The sequence below is a fragment of the Anopheles marshallii genome, chromosome 2, assembly GCF_943734725.1.
Source record: "Anopheles marshallii chromosome 2, idAnoMarsDA_429_01, whole genome shotgun sequence".
Classification (NCBI taxonomy): domain Eukaryota; kingdom Metazoa; phylum Arthropoda; class Insecta; order Diptera; family Culicidae; genus Anopheles; species Anopheles marshallii.
This window is the reverse complement of record NC_071326.1, coordinates 92,117,037-92,138,019: the sequence shown is the minus strand read 5'-3', so window position 1 is coordinate 92,138,019 and position 20,983 is coordinate 92,117,037. Positions and strand designations below refer to the sequence as shown.

General features: G+C 41.0%; 2 protein-coding genes across 2 annotated transcripts; one reads left to right on the top strand and one right to left on the bottom strand.

The window, feature by feature from the left end:
• Positions 1-2,563: 2,563 nt before the first annotated feature.
• Positions 2,564-8,294, top strand: LOC128709694 (phospholipid-transporting ATPase ABCA3-like). Its single transcript, XM_053804704.1, has 7 exons — positions 2,564-2,835; positions 3,171-4,411; positions 4,487-5,858; positions 5,940-6,246; positions 6,326-7,275; positions 7,329-8,051; positions 8,117-8,294. The coding sequence occupies exons 1-7, from the start codon at positions 2,564-2,566 to the stop codon at positions 8,292-8,294; spliced, it is 5,043 nt and encodes a 1,680-aa protein (XP_053660679.1).
• A 2,628-nt stretch (positions 8,295-10,922) lies between these two features.
• LOC128708635 (protein folded gastrulation) lies at positions 10,923-13,446 on the bottom strand. The gene has a single exon (XM_053803615.1). The coding sequence runs from the start codon at positions 13,365-13,367 to the stop codon at positions 10,923-10,925; it is 2,445 nt and encodes an 814-aa protein (XP_053659590.1). The 5' UTR covers positions 13,368-13,446.
• Between the last annotated feature and the right edge of the window lie 7,537 nt (positions 13,447-20,983).

The window sequence follows — 20,983 nt, the reverse complement described above, 5'->3', positions numbered from 1 at the left end:
ATATTTGTCGAGATATACAGAGAAAGGTGTGCTAATCGCATGTACAATTCATCGTAGCCCAACTACCCAAAAGAATGTGTTTTCTCGCAATGCCCAACTAACAATCATGCGGTTTTAGTACAGGTCGCTGATGATTGATTGATTGACAAGATCGCGAACCGGTAAACGACATTTCATATTGTTCTCAATATAGCATATGCTTATGTAATTGTAGGCGGTTTAAAATTATAAACCTTGACCACTTTATCCACCTGATGTATATAGGCCTTGACAGCTGTCATAATGACAGCCCAACATACGCCTGAAATAAAGGCACTGAAAATAAATTATTATCGTTTAAGCCTCGAAAGAATGAACAGCTTCGGCCTTCAGTTATTAATTCCGTTATTTTGAATTGTCAGCCATCTTTACATGATATAACACTAATCGCAGTTTGAGCCACATCTAAACTGATAATTATTAATTAATTTATTTATTTTCTTTTTCTATGTAACTTCAAACCCAATGGGGGGAGGGGGGTGTTTTTTCCACTTAACATATATTCACTTAAAACTATCCAATAGGGACAGTTTAGACAGTATAATTAATCAGTTACGTTAAAATGTAATTAACGGCAAAATATTTCTGTACTACTCCCCCTCCCACCTCCCACCCATCACATGGTTTGAAGCCAGAAATTGTAGAGCGGAGACGTCTATGTATCAGGTGCTACGAGTAAGGCCACATCGCGGCAACGTGTCGGGACAAGGACCGTTCGGCAAAGTCATCAATGCGCAGAAGACGAACACCAGGGACCATGTACCAATTATAGGAAATGCCTTGTCTGCAAGGGTTCCGACGTAGTTGGCCACTCCTTCGGGCGACGGACAAGTCGACAATCAGGGAGGGTTATGCAGGAAAGGGTGAACACCGAGGCACCGCTGGAAGACAACAAGCGAAAATGAACGGAGATTGCGATAGTATTTCCACAGAACCAAGAAACGTCATGGGCGACGACGTCAATTATTGGTCTGGAGCATGGGATATGGAGCGGCGCGACAACGACGGACAACGGGTCAATCAGGAAGGGGTAAATTCTCAGCTAATGCATGATTAAAGTGTTCCAAAAGAATCTTAACCATTTACAGCTGGCACAAGATATGCTGCTTCAGACAGTGCGATAGGAGGGCTACTACATTGTGTTAGTCTCCCGTCTTTACTGGATCCCGGGGAACAACGTCAACTGGGTAGCTAATCCGTCGGGTCGAGTTGCAACAATATCAACAGAAGAATATCTCTTCCAGTGTATCATCGAAGATTAATGCGAGAACTTCTTCGTAGCAGAGATGAGCGAGATTATCTTCAAGCGAAAATCCACATCCACGAACAGATAATATGGGTCATGACTTTCGCCGGCGACGTTACAATGCCGCAACAAACTCCGAAAACGGAGTGGACGACCAGCGATATACTGCTGGACGGACGAGATACGCAAACTGCGCAACACCTACATGCTAAGGTATGCTAAGGTGGTTGCAGAGGCCTCTAACGGACCAGCAGCGGGCAGAGCGACATCCAGTGCACGGCAGTGAGTTCGATACTTATTGTAGAGATGTGCGCCGACAAAGACACTTGGAACCCAATAAAATACAATATCTGCAATGTAATGCTACAAAAGATACTTGCAACGGAACGAATCGGTAAAGAATTTAAAAGATCAAAGATAGCGATAATACTTGCCCAACGTGTACGAACCCATCACCTCACTTGCCTATTATGTAGTAACTGTGGCACGAGGTTGTTCCCACTAATTTGTATCGTTTAACATGTGCTTCCGTTTGTATGACACTTGCTGTCTTGTCTCATAAATCAGTTATTTTAAAGTCGTGAATTCCATACTCATCAAAACGACACTATCGATGGGGAATGAGTCGTGGTCGATGTGTCTGTCTAGAGACGGTATTACTTCTAGAACCAGTGTTTGTTACCGTTCGACTACTTTATCGTGATATCTTATCATGTACCGCTAACTTTATCAATTTATCCACATTGCTATTTCGTATACTTGTCATATTTTCAATGGGCAAAAGTTGGTTCAAATTGAAGCGAAAGTTTATCACTGAACGAAGGACTTACAGCTTATCTGATATGGTGGATAAAGATGGGTTTTGCAGCTATTTTTCCGGAAATTGTGCCATCCGTGACTGGTTAGTTTGAAGCTGACCATTGAAGGAACTGTACGGTCTTCCTCAGGGCTGGATACGGTGCTAGCACCGCATGCGCCGTTGCGCATAGTAAGGTGTGCGTGATTAAGTAAATCGAGTGTGACTGCATTTAAGTGTGTGTGTGTGTGTGTGTTGTTACATTAGAGACTATCTGATAGTGTAACGATAAAACTAACAGTAATTAATTGACCCACCAGCCGACAGAGCGGGTTTTACAAAGTGAAGTGTCAGTATCAGTGTTATGCTACATTTTTCATTTTACAACATTGTTTAGCGCAAAAAGTGCATCCTATTAATTTCACCATTAGCACAAGTGAATGGTTCTGCTTAATTCGATCGTACAGTTCACGTGATTCATAATGGCTATTCTAACCGCACAATCGACAAGCACGACAGCGGCCACAACGCTCACACAACCAACCGGAACATCTGGCTGGGCAAAGTTTTCGTTGCTCCTATGGAAAAACTTCCTACTACATTGGAGAAGTAAAATTTCCAGCATGGTCGAGATCTTCATTCCCCCGTTGTTCATGCTGCTAATGGTGGGACTGCGCAGTTTGACTGAAATCGAACACGTTCCGCACGTTTCAGTGTATCAGCCGTTGGATGTCGCCAATTTTAGCGCTATCAGGTAAGCGACGGATTAGGTAAACATTAGATTTGTGGGTGAAGCTTCGACCGAGCAAGATATCACAATCCATTATAGATTTCCTTCTGTCATTGTCATTGTGTGGAGGTTTTATCGAGTTTGAAAAACATTCTTTACTCACCTGTATCGGCAAAAGGAAAGGAAATAAAGTTATAGGTGTTCACCGCTTGATAAGACGCTGGTTCAACGAAGTTTCATTGTTCCATTTCATCACATATACACACACACACACATCCTGTGGCCGATCAAGCCTCTAAGAGGCCCTAGTTGAAAGGTGCACAACACAATACTAAACAACTACTACTTCTGTTCCACAGGAGAAATTTAGTTGTTCCTTTCCAAGAGACTATCGCATACTCACCCAATGGTCCTGCATTGCGCACTCTTATGGGCCCAATTGGTGAATGGATGAACCTGGAGGTACATGGACTACCGAATGGGTCAGCATTGCAGAACTTCCTACTCGGCACGAATGCCTTCGCAGGTATCGAGTTCGACATTCGTCTCAATGCAACAAGTACACTACCTCAGCGGCTAAACTACCGGTTGCGGTTTCCCGGTGAACAACGCGCTCAATTCACGGTTGGTCATAGCTGGCAGACAGATCGTCGCTGGGGCTCGCGACCTGACGGTGGGGCCCGGTTTGCTGAGGACAGCGATGGAGGACCATCACCTGGTTATTTTCGGGAAGGATTTCTTACATTGCAGCACTACATCTTTAAAGCGTTTTTGGAACTGGTTAAAACAATTCCGGACCCGGTTCCGGACGTATATATGCAGCGTTTCCCTTATCCACCGTTTCGGGAAGATAGCTTTCCTTCCAGCCTGACCACTTTCCTGCCGATTTCCGTAATGTTGGCATTCATTTACCCATGTATTAGCATCGTTAAGAACATTCTGTTCGAGAAGGAGAAACAAATCAAAGAAGCTATGAAGATTATGGGCCTGCAGAACTGGGTACTTTGGAGTTCCTGGTTCGTGAAATGTTTTATATTTACGCAAATTTCGATCGTTTTGGTGGTACTGTTCTTGAAGGTGCCCTGGTACTCGACCCCGAACGTGTCCGTGCTGACCTATTCCGATTGGAGTGTCATCTGGTTGATTTTTTTTGTGTACGGCATTGCAATCATTACGTTTTCCTTCATGCTGAGCACACTGTTTTCTAAGGCTAACTCTGGGGGAGCTGTTGCGGCGATCATATGGTTCTTAGCGTTCGCGCCGTACATCATCATGGTGCAGGACTATCGGAATCTGAACGCCTCTCAGAAGCTTGGCTCAGCGTTACTTCTTAACTCGGCAATAGGGTTTGCGATGCGACTAGTTGGAGTGTACGAGGGCACAACGCAGGGTGTACAGTGGTCGACACTATTTCATGATAGCGATGTTGATGACATCAACATCGGGCAAATGCTGCTAATGTTACTCGGTGACGCTGCCATCTACATGCTGATTGCTCTCTACATCGAGCAGGTGTTTCCAGGGGATTTTGGATTGGCGCAACCGTGGTATTTCTTCGTTACGAAACGGTTCTGGTGCGGCGAACGACTCTCTTCTGATGGTAAGTTCTGTGGCGCATGGCGCAGTGGCGAAATTTTTGTTCTGTAAACTCACACTCATTTTCATTATTTATTAGAGCCAAGAGGTCAAAATGCGATCAATAAAATGGATGATAATATCGAAGCTGAACCGAAAGGTCGCATTCCGCGGATTCAGATTCGAGAACTTCGGAAAGTATACTCCAACAGAAAAATTGCCGTCGAGGGACTCACGTTCAACATGTTTGAAGGACAAATCACGGCACTGCTTGGGCATAATGGTGCCGGTAAGACCACCACCATGTCGATGCTGACCGGTATGAAACGCCCCAGTTCCGGCACTGCCATCATTTGGGGTCACGATATAAGAACGGAGATGAAATCGGTCCGTTTATCGCTGGGGTACTGTCCACAGCACAATATCCTCTTCGATGGGTTAACGGTGCGTGAACATCTTTACTTTTACGGGCGTTTGAAAGGGCTTTCAAAGCTACAAGCCCAGTATGAGATCGATCGATACATCAAAGCACTTGAGCTGGTAGACAAAGCGAACGTTCGCTCGTCCAGTCTGTCCGGTGGTATGAAGCGTAAGCTTTGCGTCGGAATAGCGCTGTGTGCCGGATCTCGGGTAGTACTCTGTGACGAGCCTACATCAGGAATGGATCCGGCGGCACGAAGAGCCTTATGGGATTTACTAATCGCTGAGAAAACGCGCCGTACCATGATACTGTCGACACACTTCATGGATGAGGCGGACATGCTAGGTGATCGTATTGCGATTATGGCGGACGGTAAACTGAAAGCGGTTGGATCATCGTTTTTTTTGAAGAAAAAGTATGGTGTAGGTTACCGGTTGATCTGCGTGAAAAGGGCGGAATGTGATGTGGAACAGGTGACGGTTGTACTACGTAAACACATTCCCTCCATACAGGTGGAATCAAATGTAGGATCGGAGCTGTCCTATCTGCTCCAAGAGGAACACTCGCGAGGGTTCCAGACATTGCTAGAAGATTTGGAAAAGCATGGCGATGAGTTGAAGATCTGTGATTTTGGTATTTCACTTACTACCCTCGAGGAAGTGTTCATGAAGGTTGGTTCTGACTCAACAGAGTCGTCGCAGGTAAATGCAGAAGGAAGTTTGCACAGTTTGCATTCCTACAGTACCGGGACAGACATAGAGTCACGCACGACGATCGATGATTACGAACTACTGGAGGGATCGCAGTTGTTCTTCTATCAAATATGGGCATTATTTCTGAAAAAGATCTACCAGACCTATCGAAATTGGTTCTTGCTGGTGGTGCAGGTGCTGATTCCGGTACTGTTCGTAGCAGTAACAATTGCGGTCGTTCGAAACTGGGGGGGATCCGGAGATATGCCACCTCGGGCAATAGGAATACGTTTTTATAATCCATCCGTAACGCTGATACAGATGGAGCCGGAGAATCAGATTAGTACGCTCAAGAAAAGGTAAGTGTCAAAACTGCGCGAACTACCAAGCCATATTGGTAGAGACATATTAAAGTTGTTTTTGTGCCAACCACTTTCTAGGATTCTAGAAAACTACTTGCAGCTCTTTCGCAGTATACCAAGCATTCCGTTACGCGGTATAGAGTGGATGGAAGATGTGTTTTTGCAATTTGCTGATGCGAATCTAATGCTGGTAAATCGCCAGTTTATTGTTGGAGCTGGTATCTTGAACGACAACTTGACCGCTTGGTTCAACAATGAGGCGCTTCATTCGCCTCCTGCCGCTTTACAAATGATGCACAATGCACTGCTGGTGACGTTTACCAAGTCGCGACAATACAATATTTCTCTGACGAACTTCCCACTGCCCTATACCGATGAGACGAGAGTAAGAATCATTGGCCTAAGAGTTAAGTCATTTACATTTGAAAAGTTAATAATGAAATTTCATCGGTTCCGTTTTGCAGCTCCAATTGATGCGCACCTTCAACAATCTAGGTTTCCAGCTGGCATACTACACCGGCTTCGCAATGTCGTTCGTTGTCGGATTTTACGTTATCTTTTACATTCGCGAGCGTGTCACGAAAGCCAAGCTGCTTCAGCTCGTAAGCGGAGTGAACCGAATTTCTTACTGGTTTACGGGCTTCATTTGGGACTATCTAACATACGCGTTCGTGTGTATCTTCATCATCATAACCGTGGCCATTTTTCAGGAGCCCGGATTTAGCACTGGTGGTGAAGTGTTTCGTCTCTATTCAGTGTTCCTGTTCGTTGGAGTTCCTGCTCTGCCCCTGACGTACATCGTGACGTTATACTACAATGTGGCCCCTGCCGCCTTTATTAGAATCAGTGTGGCATACATCGTCACAGGAACGGCACTGTTCATTTTCGTGTATCTACTCGGAACAGATATGTTCGAGTTGGATGAACTGTCTGAGGTCCTGTCGAACGTGTTTCTAATCTTTCCACACTTTGCCCTGTGCGACGCGATCGTGAATCTGAGCCACATGTCCGTTACGATCGACACATGCGATGCAGTGCGACCACCGGGTGTAACTCCGTTACCAATCTGCGAGGATGGATTACAATACTACCAATGGGAACGTCCCGGAATTGGAAGACATCTTCTCTATTGTCTTATTATGACACTTGTGTACTTCCTGGTATTGTTTGTGCTCGATTTCAAGGTACTGAAGCTGATCGTCCAGAAAGTACGCGAATGGTACCATCGCAAGAACTATACAACGAAAACCGATTCGGATACGGTTGAGATCGATTCTGACGTGCGGAGAGAGAATGAACGGATAGCCTCTATGTCAATTGAGGAACGATCACGCACCAACTTAGTAGCGCATGAGATGACAAAGTATTATAATCGATTCCTTGCTGTTAACCAACTGAGTGTGGGCATAAACAGGTATGACAATCGATAATGTTTGTAAAAAAATCATATCCTATTTCCTGTTTTAGCTCAGAATGCTTCGGATTACTTGGTGCAAATGGAGCCGGCAAGACGACTACCTTTAAGATGCTATCCGGCGATGAAACGATCTCGTTTGGTGACGCCTGGATTAAGGGTCACAGTTTGAAGAGTGAGCTGAAGAAAGTTCACCAACATATAGGTTACTGTCCACAGTTTGATGCATTGATCGACGATCTTACCGGACGGGAAACTTTGAAACTGTTCTCACTGTTGCGCGGAGTGCCTAGGCTGCACATACCGTGCGTGACCATGTACCTTGCGCTTGAGTTTGGTTTCGAAAAGCATTTGGACAAGCAGATAAAGGCATACAGCGGGGGCAATAAACGCAAGCTAAGCACTGCTCTTGCCATGCTCGGGAACCCGTCGGTGGTGTACCTGGATGAACCGACCTCCGGAATGGACCCGGGAGCGAAACGTAACCTCTGGAACGGTGTTTGTCGAGCACGTGACAGCGGCAAAACAATCGTACTTACCTCGCATAGCATGGAAGAGTGTGAGGCACTCTGCACCCGGTTGGCCATCATGGTGAATGGCGAGTTCAAATGCATCGGTTCGACGCAACACTTGAAGAATAAGTTCTCACAAGGCTTTGTGCTGACTATCAAAGCAAAGCGTGCGGACAGTGGAGGAAAAGTAAAAGAAAGCGATACGCTCGATCTACAGAACATTAAGGATCACATTGTCATACAGTTTCCGGATTCGCATCTCAAGTAAGAACAATGCAGTATGTGACACTTAACGTTGCATAGTATTTTGCTCAATGGTTTTTTTTTAGGGAGGAATATCAGGATCTGCTGACGTACTACATCCGCTCCAATAGTATGAAATGGTCCCAGATATTTGGTGTGATGGAACGAGCAAAACAACAACTAAATATAGAGGACTACTCGATCGGACAAACAAGCCTGGAGCAGGTGTTCTTAGCTTTTACCAAGTACCAAAGAGAGGATTAACAGAATAATATGAAGAACTTTAAAATTATCAATCCATACAATATCCATTAATACAATAGGTCATCAAGTGAATCATAGTATTTAATGGAATATGTCATTTTTGTCATCAATTTGTAAACCAAAATAAGAAGGGAAACAGCAGCAATGAAATGTTTACAATAATTTTCTTCGTTTGTTGATTGTTTTCCTTTGTTTAAAATCACGACTGTAAGATACATGTAGTCATGTCTACTGTGCGTTTCTTCTAGGAGCTATTATGAGTACTGCTTTCCTATTTTATTTTCGCTAGACCGGTGGCCATTTTATTTTTGATGTCCGAAATTTAATGTACGGTACAGTGAAGGTGGACTTTTTTGTTTTGTTTTAAATAGTCTTTACGTGTGGCGATTACATTTACAGAAGCAAGAGTGTTAGTTGCTTGTTGTCGAAACACTTTACATCTACTAGCTTATTCTTTTGTGCGTTTAACGGCTAATTTTCATTTAATACTTCATACATAGCTATTCCGAATTGGCAGCTCTGTCCAACTGCAAAGTGATGCATATACTCCCTAACTTTGATCTTGTACCGTGTGTAGCGAAATATTTTCTGCAACCTCCTAAGCAAGATTCGTTACAATGTAATTGAAAAGCTACTGATGAATTAGTAGCTAAGTAGTGCTGGATGATTAGAAAGGCAAACACGAAAAACAACGTATAGTACAATTGGCGTAATAACCTTTCTGCTTCTACGCTTATTTTTAGGTCAGTTAATTATTCGACTGACAATACTATTTACAGACGTTTCAGTACATCATCACTACTAATCAAAAGAAAAGAAGGGATTTGTTTAGCACCTTCTACACCTAAAATAAATTCAAAAAATTTATTAATACATTGATATTATATTATAGTAAAAACAAAAACATCGATTTGAAATTGGACAATTTGACAGAAATACCAAAAAGCAGAATGCAGAAGTAATAGTTAGCTCTGTGATGTGTGACGACAATTTTTTAACACGCTTTGTTGTTTTACAAATGTGTGGCAGAGCACACATACCGTGCACATACTAAACCGTGCTATATGTTATTACTTATGACAATTAGATCGCATTTCCTTTTGCTTAACATAAACACACTTTTACACCCACACAAATGTCAATATACATATTTTTGGCACATACAATCGTACACAATCATTTTGATGCACTAACAACTAATAGCACTAGTAGCACTTAATGAATGGGAATATGGGATTTGAGAGGCAGGAGGTCACGCGGTGAAAAAATAATAATAACCTGATCGTAAACGCGGGTATGTGCAGAACAGGCTAGTTTAAGTTTCTAATACACACATTTTCTAACATGCTCCTAAACGTAACACGATGTTTGTAGTATAGTAACATATAAGTAACTGGTTTACACAAACATATAGCAAGTATAGGTATGTTCATAAGTAGATAAGGCTTATCTCTGTGCCCTATCTTTATCCATAGAATACTATGCTTATGCTTCCGTATCATCATAAAAAGAGTGAAAGCGTCTGTGTGTGTATGTATGCGTGTTGGTGTGTACTGAGTCAGCTAATAGTAATAGTAATAGATAATACAAATCTTAATGGCTAGGTTAGCTACTTCATAAAACGTTCTAATACAATGGTATATCGTTTGCTACTAGTGTTACCAATATATGTACAATTACTCATGGTCTTGTCAGGTTAAACGAAAGATACTAGATACTGCTACAAAAAATTAAGCAAATTCCCTTTTTTGCCGCAGAAGTTAATGATGTGTTGCATTGTTTAAAAATTTATTTGCGTTTGTTGGAAAACTACTGCATGTGGTTTATGTTTCTTACCAATACCAAACACTCATGGCATATATTTGTGGAAATATCAATCGTACCTCAAACATTCTTAACTGAAGTGATAAGATCTTTCATTCCACTTACACTGCAAGATCGCACCTTCCTACCGTAACGGAAAGATCCTTTAGAAAGATTAGTACTTTCAAGATACGAAAATACTACTTTTGGGTTCTTTTAGCGGAAATACGGGTTAGATAATGTAAGAAATAACATAAAGAATCGTAATCGGAAGCTCGTAAACGTAACATAACTGTAGAGGGATGTGAAAAAGGAAAATGCAAAAAAGTTTACCACATGTTCTTACGTTAGATAAGACAGCAACTTTGCAACGCAATATCACAGATTGTCTGATTTGCAACGTAGGACGATATGGAGGACGATCTGTTAGCAGAGTGGTACTGAAAGATCAAATAAGACGGGTAAAATTACATATCGTAATGGAAGGATTACTATCTTTTCTTGACCTTATAGCAGCAACGGAAAACATGAATAACAACGACAATCTGATCTCATATCCAACCTGTACAGACACACACACGCCCTAAATAACACTCAAAAAAAATTTTGCTTCCTGTGGGATTAGCGCCTGGTAGACATGGACATATTACGTAATACTTAAAGCTGGACTTGCGAAGCCTGCTGGTATGGACTTTGGTAAAGGTTGCCGAACTCCCATTCCCGTGCGTGCGGCGTCCCCAGGGATGAGGTCGTTTGAAGCACTGACAAAGAAAACGGCTTTTGGGAATTCGGGGAGTTTGGAGACAAAAGAGAAAACTAACTGGCTTATCTCTGATGATTGTGGTTCAGCTGTCGTGCGTTCATCACCTTGTAAACTTCCTGGGCGGAAACTTCCTTGTAGAAATTTTCGGTTGGACTCTTTGAGTTGCCTCGTGCTGTTGCTACCGGGTGTGATGCACCTGTTGTCTGCTGTTGCTGATAAAAGCCTGTTGCCGAACGCCATCGGTTGTTACTAGTTTCAGTAGCAGTATCAATAGGATCGTGGTTGACATTTCCCGTGTTTGTTGACGATGTTGAATGCAGTGCACTGTCCCGTACAAGTGGCATGCGGGACCAGAAACGCAGTAACATCGGTTTATTGCCAGTTTGGTCGACCTCCCACCCAGACGGGAGCCACCAGAAGGCGGGACGTTGCGTCGTACTGTCCGGTGACTTCTTGGAGAAGATATCTGGAAGACGATTATTGCTAGATGGTGTAAGACGGTTTGTTGCCGTACCGGGAAATCGAATACCGCTTGCTTCCTGAGGATAATTGTTACTCGCTGCACCGGACATTTGTTCTTCATCTTGCGATGGGAATCGTATGCGCGTACTAGAAGAACCTCCACCGAAATGATGCTCTTGTTGCTGGTGACGTCGCTTTTCAGCCACGATTTCATTTATTTTACGTAACTGTTCTAAATAATTTTTATTGCTACTGCCAGGCGTTGAGGCGATTGGCAGAACCTGCAGGATGCTATTGGCAGTTGTAGTATCAAATTTGGGGAAGGATACACTCAGCTCATTGGTAGAAGCGATTGGTGAAGCATACACAACACTATTACTAGCCTCGTTTACTTCACGCATTGCATGCTGAGCCTCCTGACGGCCAACTCCTTCGCTGTTTTTCCTATCGTCCAGAGAGTCTTGTTGTACCATCTGGTCGATCGGTTTCTGGGTCGATGTCTCCACATTAATCGCAAGTGTGGTTGTTTCCGGTGTGGCACGTGTCGTACGATCGTGTTGTATGAGATGGCTAGCAGCCATCAGGTGTGCTGATCCACTTTTGATTCCCAGATCCCAACTACCCTTGATCGGTGTAATGATCTGAACTGAAGGCTTAGTAGGTATTGCCACATATGCATGGATAGGAGGAGAAAATGTTGTGCTCACTGTAACAGGTTCGGGTTCTTTGTCGACCATTTTTGGTTCATCGCTTGGAACAGTTTCAACTGTTGGAAGTGTGTTTAGATCGGTCTCAAAAACGTCCGTATTGGATAGAGCCGATGGAGCTAGCGAACTACGATTACTGTCTATTAGCAATAATTCGTCTTCCAACTCCAGATTCATTCGCTCCATGTCCAAGTCATTTTGTTCGGTTGTACTCGTCACACTCTTACTTGTGTCGTCTGTAGTAGTGATTATTGCATCATCTTGTTCGTTTTCTGTGTTGTTCCCAACACCGTCACCTTGCACTGCCGTAGTCGTTAACACGTCCTGTGTGTATAGCAATGTGCTCGCTACTGCATCACCATCCGCAAAAGTTGTATCAACATCACGATTAGTTGTTGTACCGGTGCTACTAGTGAGCTCAATGACTGTAGACTCCGCTGTGCTGCCTCTGTCGGCCATCGGTATATCAGTTGTAGTGGATGAAACAAAAATACTCTGCACCATCGTAATATTTTTTCCTTCCAGTTCGACCTGTCCAACCAGCGTTCCGTTGGGAAGGGTTTCAAATGCGAGAAAGGAAATGTCGGAATGCGTACTGTCGGCGAGTTTATGGTCCACCTGTGCCGGTTTGGGTGTACTGGGGGTGGACGTGGCAAGAAAGGGCTTAACGGAGGATGGCTTTTCTGAATCATTAACCGATACGGTTGTTATTTTTGCTTTATCCTGGTCAACTGTTGCAATCTCTACCATGGCACTATCGTAGAAGCTTGGTTGGGGAATATCTTGGTAAGTCAGGTTGGATGTTGCTTGATGGACGGGTTGTTGTGGTGGTTCTGGCGGTAAATCGATGCTGAGTGGAAGATTAACATGGAACGGTCCCGTCGAATCATAATCATAGTCGTAGTCATCTTCTCCAGTACCTGCACCGTTGTTGCCACCGTCGCCATGCTGTGAGAAAAGACTCTGAAGCTTTGTCACCAGGATGTCCGCCGTGTTGATGCTCACCACCTGAATACATTTGCCGTTGTAGTCAACCTTGTAATCTGGTGGGCACGATGACGTGTTGTAACTATTGAGGAACGGTGTGATGAAGATCGATTTGGGAGTGATTTTTTTTGACTTTCCTCCGAGAGGTATCGATGCTCGGTTGTCCTCGGATAGCCATGCAGCCTCCCACGTCAGATGGTCCGGATTGTTGTCCAGTGGTTTCGAAGTGATCGGTAATGCGTCCGTTACTAACACTGCTAGCAGCAGAAACCAGCAGCATAACGCCATCTTGCTCCTGGTCAGTGTTATCATTTTGTGTATCATTGATAACATTAAAGTCGTTATTTTCATTCGTTTCCACGTTTTTTACAGATGACTCAAATTTCCCGCCGTAACTGTAGCCACTAGCGCATGGTTTGATTAGGCAATCTGTGAAACGATAGAGAAAATGAAGGAAAGGAAACGAAGGAAGAGAGAGAGAAAGAGGGAGAGAGAGAAAGAAAGAGAGAGAAAGAGAGAGAGAGATGAAAAAGAGAGAGAGAATATAGATAATCATGTTAATCGTGCCATAATATAAATCATAAAATAATCTAAAATAAATGATAAATAAATAAATTTAAATAAAATTGGTAGCGATTTTCATACGACAGGACCGGTTCAAAATCAAATCTGGACTAATACCTTGTACGCAGGATCCCGCTATGGATAAATAAAATCAAATAAAGCCAAAAACGGCAGGCCTCTTCAGGTTGTCGTGCCGATAAAGAAAAAGAACCCTTACCTAGCGGTCTATACCTAGCGGTCTTCACAGGTACGATAGTCAACGTAACTGTCATTTACCAAGGAGCTAGGTACGCTACCACGTACGTTGGGAGTTTCCGACGATTTGTGGGAGACCAAAATGACAGGTACGCTGGCCAACGTACCTTGGAAGAACCTCTAGATGTAAATGTACGGTTAAGCGCCGAATCATTCTACTTACCGTATTAGATCTCATGTATGTGAATCAAGCAAAACGATCACGAAGCGATCTTCTTTCTTTTTTTGGTTTTCAAAACCACAGAAATAACGAAAGCGGCCTTTTGCCTTTCGAAACTATTTTGTTCAAGGTATGTTCTGTATTGAGTTCCTGGAGGAAAATTAATCTCTTTGGGGAACTACGTAAAACAGAGTAAGATTCACGTTTTTTTTTATTTTACTCAAGCTATGTTTGATAGCAATACGGTCTGGTCGTTGCTTATGAAATAGAAAACAGGGTTTGTTTGATGAACGTTCTAAAGATATTTTGGGTATTTTTCTGGCATATTGGTTTAGTTTTTAAAGATTGTTTGGTGTTGTGATTCCTCTTTTAATTACATAAAAAATAAATGAAACCCTGCAAAACGTGAAGTATGTGAAGATGCAAGCTGTTGATTTAAAACCTGACGCTTCGCAAACTTGGGGTTTTCTTGAAATCCATTCATGATGTAATCCAGATGACAAAATATGAGAAAAATGAATGAATAAACGAATGAAAAAAATAAAGAAATATATTCACTGCAACTATGAAAGGGAATTCCACTTTGATCTTATGGTATGTTTCAAGTGCATGAAAAATGGAAAACAGACAGTGTGGACGTTTTCTTATCCGGTTTTAAGTAATTTGTATGGTTCGGTCGAAGCACGGTGGGTTGTGCAAAATGTGTTCCAGGGTCGCCATAAAACCGTTTTATCTCTGGTTGTGAACCGCTCTTCAAACCGATCTTTCGTTGAAGCGACTACGTTTCTATCAATGTACAGCGCTGTGTGATTAAAATCTTTTTTTTTTTAGTCAAAATGCGACAACACGCTTCAATGTATTATTGCAATTGATCACAAGTAGCAATTTTATGGCGATGTAAAACGGAAACATACAAAACACGCAATAATCTATACACATACGAATCGATAACTTAACAAAATATGGGGATTGCCACCGGCGTGGTTTAAGCGATACAGATACGTAGACAGATCCAAACACAACTGTTATTGTTGAAGTAGATGGTCGTGCGGATAATATTATCAACTTTGATGATGGAGTATCTAATCGAAGATGATCGTTAATGTTAAAAACAATTTGAAGGCAGGCGGCAGTTAAAGTATAGAATAGATTTTTTTCGTAAAAACGACCAGGCCGAATCGTCTTATTTTGCCACGTAGCCGGATAGCTAGTCCTAACAACGGGAGAATGGTGCGAATGAGATTTTGTCTCGGTCCTGTCGTGTGAAAATTACTACCAATAAATCACCGGACCAGGATAAAAAAAAAGTTGTTTGACAAAGTTTTTTTTGTTCAATATTTGATAAATTTTTCGACATATTGCCACGCAGATTTGACCGTTGTCTCTTCCTCCCCCGTTAACTCCACCGATGTATTTTCTTATATTGCACATTGAACATAATTCGCATCTGGTTTCTGACTTGCGAATAAATCAACAACTTTAGCACTCGACGCGGTTTAAAGCCATCTGCCAGCAAACACTCAATCGTCGGCATGCAAATATTAGCACTTGTATTATTTCCTTGGCATTATTTTTATACAAAAAGCCGATTACATTATAGAATGGCGTTTCAATAGGAACATTAATTTGGAACGTAAATTATAAATGAAGTCGTATATGCGATCCTTATTGGCTGCAGAAATCTATATTGAACTTCACTGCAGAGTAGCGATGGAGGTCAGATGGTAATTATCAACCGTGACTCTCCCACGATAGTGTTGATCATCACTATCCGGCACATGTTGGTACTATTCAATTTTTCCTAGTACTATTCATGCCTTTTGAATAAAAGCGATTGTTCGTCTGGTGTAACGTAATATCAAATATTCGGTTACGATCAATGCTTCTATTTTAATTTCTTTTCACCTTACTGTTAGCATAAGCGTTGACCGCTAAAGGTAATAGTTTTGGCTGATAGTAAAACTTCAGAATAATCGAGTGGTCGACATACGCCTTGAAACGAGTGAAATTATTGCAGAAGAGAAAATTTATCATAAGCTTAAATTTGTCTATGTTGTAACCATCATACGGTTACTGTGCAACTCACGCATAGATCAAACATAGATTTGCTAAAATTGAATGTAGCCATTACAACATATACGAACAACGTCAGGAATGACACACAATTTTGAATGGGTAAAAGCAATGTGTGTTCTGCCGTAGTTATCATCACCTCCTCGAACCAGCCATTTACCGCAACAAGAAGGACTATTTAGCTACGTGACTATTGCTGTATTAACACGTCGCCTGTTAATTTACTCGCAATCCACTCAGCATCACAAAATCACTGCGATTATGCATAATCTGGTTGAACGTGATAAACGTGCCATGAGTTTCAAGAACAATCGCTTATCCACATGATGTCACACACTTCTCTCTTCTATTAAGAGTTCGTTTCTAGTTTAATTTAATCAAATACACAAAACATAAACACACAAATGTACACACCAATTGAACAAGATTATCCAATTTGTCTGATTTGACAACTATTTCAGCAATTGTAAACGGTGCATTCAGATGATCCTCGTAGAGATTGGATGTCGATGTTCACTGTAATAACCCGTAAGAACAACTGTTCTCCGGTGCCAATTTGCGAGGAGTATTTATGCATTCCAAAAAAGAAGAATGCATTTTTTTTACAAATGCCCAAATACGACAATATTCGTTAGGTATGCCTGGCTGTGCCGTTAGGTGGCTGTGGAATAGTAAAGTAAACCCGAAATGATTGTTAAAATTATATCCAATTTTGAGCGTTCCTTATACGAAACTTTCTGCACATTGTCCAACCAAAAAACAAAAGCGCACGAAAAACTTTTCTTGCGTCATGCACGAATGTTTTCATTGTCCTATCGGGCTTTTGCTCAGCTGGATGGCAGCCGTACAACTATACCAATGGTACACATATTGACCCTTTTTCGGAAACATTTTTCTTTTTCCGAATCCTCATTTTTCTGTGAATAACGGTGTATTACGGTGTATGGTCAATAAAGCAAATCAAAATCGAGTTTTGGGCATAATGCAACCTCACTTCTCAACCAACTAGACACACGAAGGGATGCAATGGAAAACAGGAAGAAGTATCGTAAAAAAAACCATACCCACAATGGTGTCAAGGACGTGAGGATGAGTTAGACACTTTCCTTTCAAGCGCTCACGGATAAACCTTTTCGTTCTTCTCTCGACTTGCAAATCTCCTGCTGATAGCCTAATGCTGTTACTGTCATCCATGATTTTCTCGAAGCAGCTTATCGGCTTCTTTATTTTTCTAACTGACGACCACGTTTGAGTCAGATATTAAATGTGGTGAGGAATAGCAAGTGGAAAGCGTAGCTTTCTAAAAATCAATGTTCATAATTTTTGAAAAGTGCCGTGTCGTCGCCTATAATTTTGCAGTTGTATAGATCAGCACAGGTAAAGTACATGTACGCTGCATTTGTGTGGTTCGTTTGTTATGGTATTCTCGTATGAGATTAATGTTACCAGAAGCATACTATTGATGTACAAAACACCTTGGTAGAAGTAATCAGATTAAGGTTAAACGTTTTTGAGATTTTCGTATAGAAGCAGGGCTTCAGGTAGCGAATTAGTTTGTGCAATGATTCACAGCAATTAATATAATAATTAATAATTAATATGCTTTATGGTAAAAAAATCCAAAAATAAAAGGGTTTAGTGAAAATTCTCAGATGTTAATTTACTCTTTCGTGTAGTTCTGACATGTTCACATTGATATCTTAAGACATGATTATTTTCCCTTTAACGGCAAATTAATGGAACTGGAATTAAACGATAAATTAGGAGAAATCTTTCATTGAGCATGCACCACGGTAAGAGCAAATGATGTAATACGTTTGAAAAATAATATTTTAAGGTTAGAATAACATTAAAACATTGTTCTAAACGATGTGTTCTGAGACGCCATCACACTGCCTCCAGAACTCACGAGCGAATGGTACAGCCTGACGAAGAAAACTGCTCAAAAGGGTAATTTAACTGGCTATCTTATTGTATACCATCTTTATCCTTTATACTTTATCCATAAGAACCCTATAATCATGAAACGGATCTAGTGGATAGATCATCAATCAAAACACATCTCCCAACTAATACAAATGCCTTCAACTCTGGCAAATTTCACATCGGTGTAATGTCAAGCCATTCTACGTCAAGAAGAAAAGCGAGAATACGAAACATACTAGCAAACTATAAATCAACTAAACGCCATCGTTATTACTTTAGTAACCTTGGCTTTTAGCGAAGCGCGTGACAAGATTCATGACGGTGTGTTTCTCAAACAGGTACAATTGAAGAAGCATTTCACTATTAAAGAAAACATTAAGCTATATGACTAAGGCGTTTAATGAAATATTATTTTTTCTTTTCTACTACCATCAGTTACATAGCGCTCTTCTTTGAATATTTTGTGCTATGTAATGTTAAAATGTTTGTTTAACTGTATTTTCCTTTCATCGAAATTTCAATAAAGGTCAATGCATCGAACATTTTTTAGTCAAAATAGTGCTTAGAGTTTTGACTGAATTGTATTTATGCTGCAAGAAGTAGATCCTTCTAGTAATAGACATCATCAGAATACGAAACTAAATGACGCCCATTACATTAGGTGACCAGTAAAATTCAGAACAAACACATAAACAATGGAGAAAAAGAGATAATATCTCTGACGAAAGTTCACTGGCTGTTATCGGCCACAGACCACGCGTGACCGTGAACAAGGTTTGTTTGTTTTAAATACTTCGGTTCTAGAAACAAACGGAAACTACCATAATTCTTATCTAAAGATGATTTTAGGAATAGTTCAAATTTCACCACTACTCGTAACTTTTTGGTTACCATTAAAATGCATTTGAAAATAATGACACCCGAAGGATGTCGACGTGCTATAAATACTTCATGTGGTGTGTTAAAAGAGGTCTAATGCTCTTTGTCTCTCCGCATTTTCTTCCATATCAGAGGTAGTCGCATTAATCGGAATTTATCACTACAGGAAATGTTTTCACGTAATGTTCAGCAATGGGAAAGCACTAAAAAGCTTGTTTTTCCGAGGTCCGAGTAACAAAACCACCCTCCAATAAGGTAACAAACATAGTCGAATTGTTTCAGCAGCTACATTCAGGTTTCATTTCGTGAGCATATTAACTATTCCAATCAAACAGCTTAATAATAGTTATCGGAAGTGTATTAGAAAATGAAGATGCATCATAGGTATTTTTAAATATTATAGTAATAGCGTCATTGGGGAACAAAACGCGTTGAAATATGCGAGGCTAGCACACGTCAAGTATTCATATGTTATACGGTTCAGAACAATGTTAGAAAATGGTATCAAATTTTTGTTTTCGTACTTTGCGCGTTTGATTCACCAGTGATGGAATTAGATGTGAAACTTACACCCATCGTTCAATTGGATTGCTTTTATTGTTGTATGTAGGAGTGTCATATCTATGTTTCATATTATGAGATGATAAATAAGTGCATATGGAGTGTGTAACGCTTCGGAAGTCTGTGATATGAGGCAAAACTATTAAAATTAACTGCAACATAAGAAACAACAACATAAATATATGTTAATGTTTGAAAAAAATATAACACCTTTTTATCCAATAAAAAGGCTGTTCAATTCATACAGCAATACCATTCAAATATGTATATTTAATTTATTCCAATTCTTTAATTCCAATTTATATTTTGTATTTAGATTATTCCAACTTAGATTTAGTCGGATTAAATGGAAGAGTAACTATTTTTTTTCACTTCAACAAAGAATTCACAAAACTCATTTAACTCAATTAGAAAACCAGTAGTAATCAAATACCTTAATACTTTTAAAAATCTAGAAAAAAGGAGAAACAGATATTGCGATGTAGGTGTTGACCAATATTTCCAAAACAAACGGGCGCATTACCAGCAGATTTCCATTCATTCGGCACACCACTATACGATTTGACCGCATTACATGAGCAGAATGACTAAACCGTCGTCTCATCTATCATTCTTCTTTCTAGGTACATAACACATTCAATCCATCAAATCGAGTCGATTGCGCGAAGGAACAGTTGCTAAAACAAATGACTCTACTCAATTATGTAAAAAACATAACAAAACAAAACACGGTTAGGATGGTGCTACTCACGTGGCGAGGAGTGGCAGCTGTTAAACGATAAATAAAGCGCTTCCCATGAAGTACGCGTTACTCCCACGACCTAGTGCTGGGTCTTTATTCATGTGTGCCATTATTCCTTATTTACCGTGAATCAATAGTTGTGATTTTGGTACGCTTTCATACTAGTGAAATATTTCTAATGGATAGCTATTATTGAACCATTGAAAAGTGTGCCAAATCGTAATCCTCACTTTACGTGTTTATAACAGCCAAGTAACCGACGAATCTGAACAGTGTGTACCCTTAACAACAAACACCATCAATATATATTAATTAAACTCTTAAACTTGAACACCGTACGGAACCAGTACCGCACTTGTGCACCGTATGATCACATTTCGCGTTTTGCAAAGGATAACCTCGACAACGGTCAATGAAATCATAATGTCATGCCATCTTGGGGATTACCACAGAATTTCCCTTCCGACTCTTGACTTCAATACTCTAGTAGGGTCGTACTGAAAACAGTTATGCTAATCGCATGGAGCGAAAAGCGTGTGCCACCATTACCGGCAAGCCGTTGCGAAAATTATTCTTCAACAATGTACCGCCATTCAAGCTCACAAATCAAGCCCATTAAAAGAGCTGTAGGGTACGTGTCGGTAAAGTTATTATTAGCTTATAACCCGCAGCAAGGTAGGCAGGAGCACTCATATAGGTAAGCCGGTCTTTCTCCAGTATAATGCCGTTTAGTACGGCGTTGTTTTCATTTAATTTGTATTGATTTGATTTCGTATAGTGTGTCCATCGACAGTGCTTGTTTTTAGG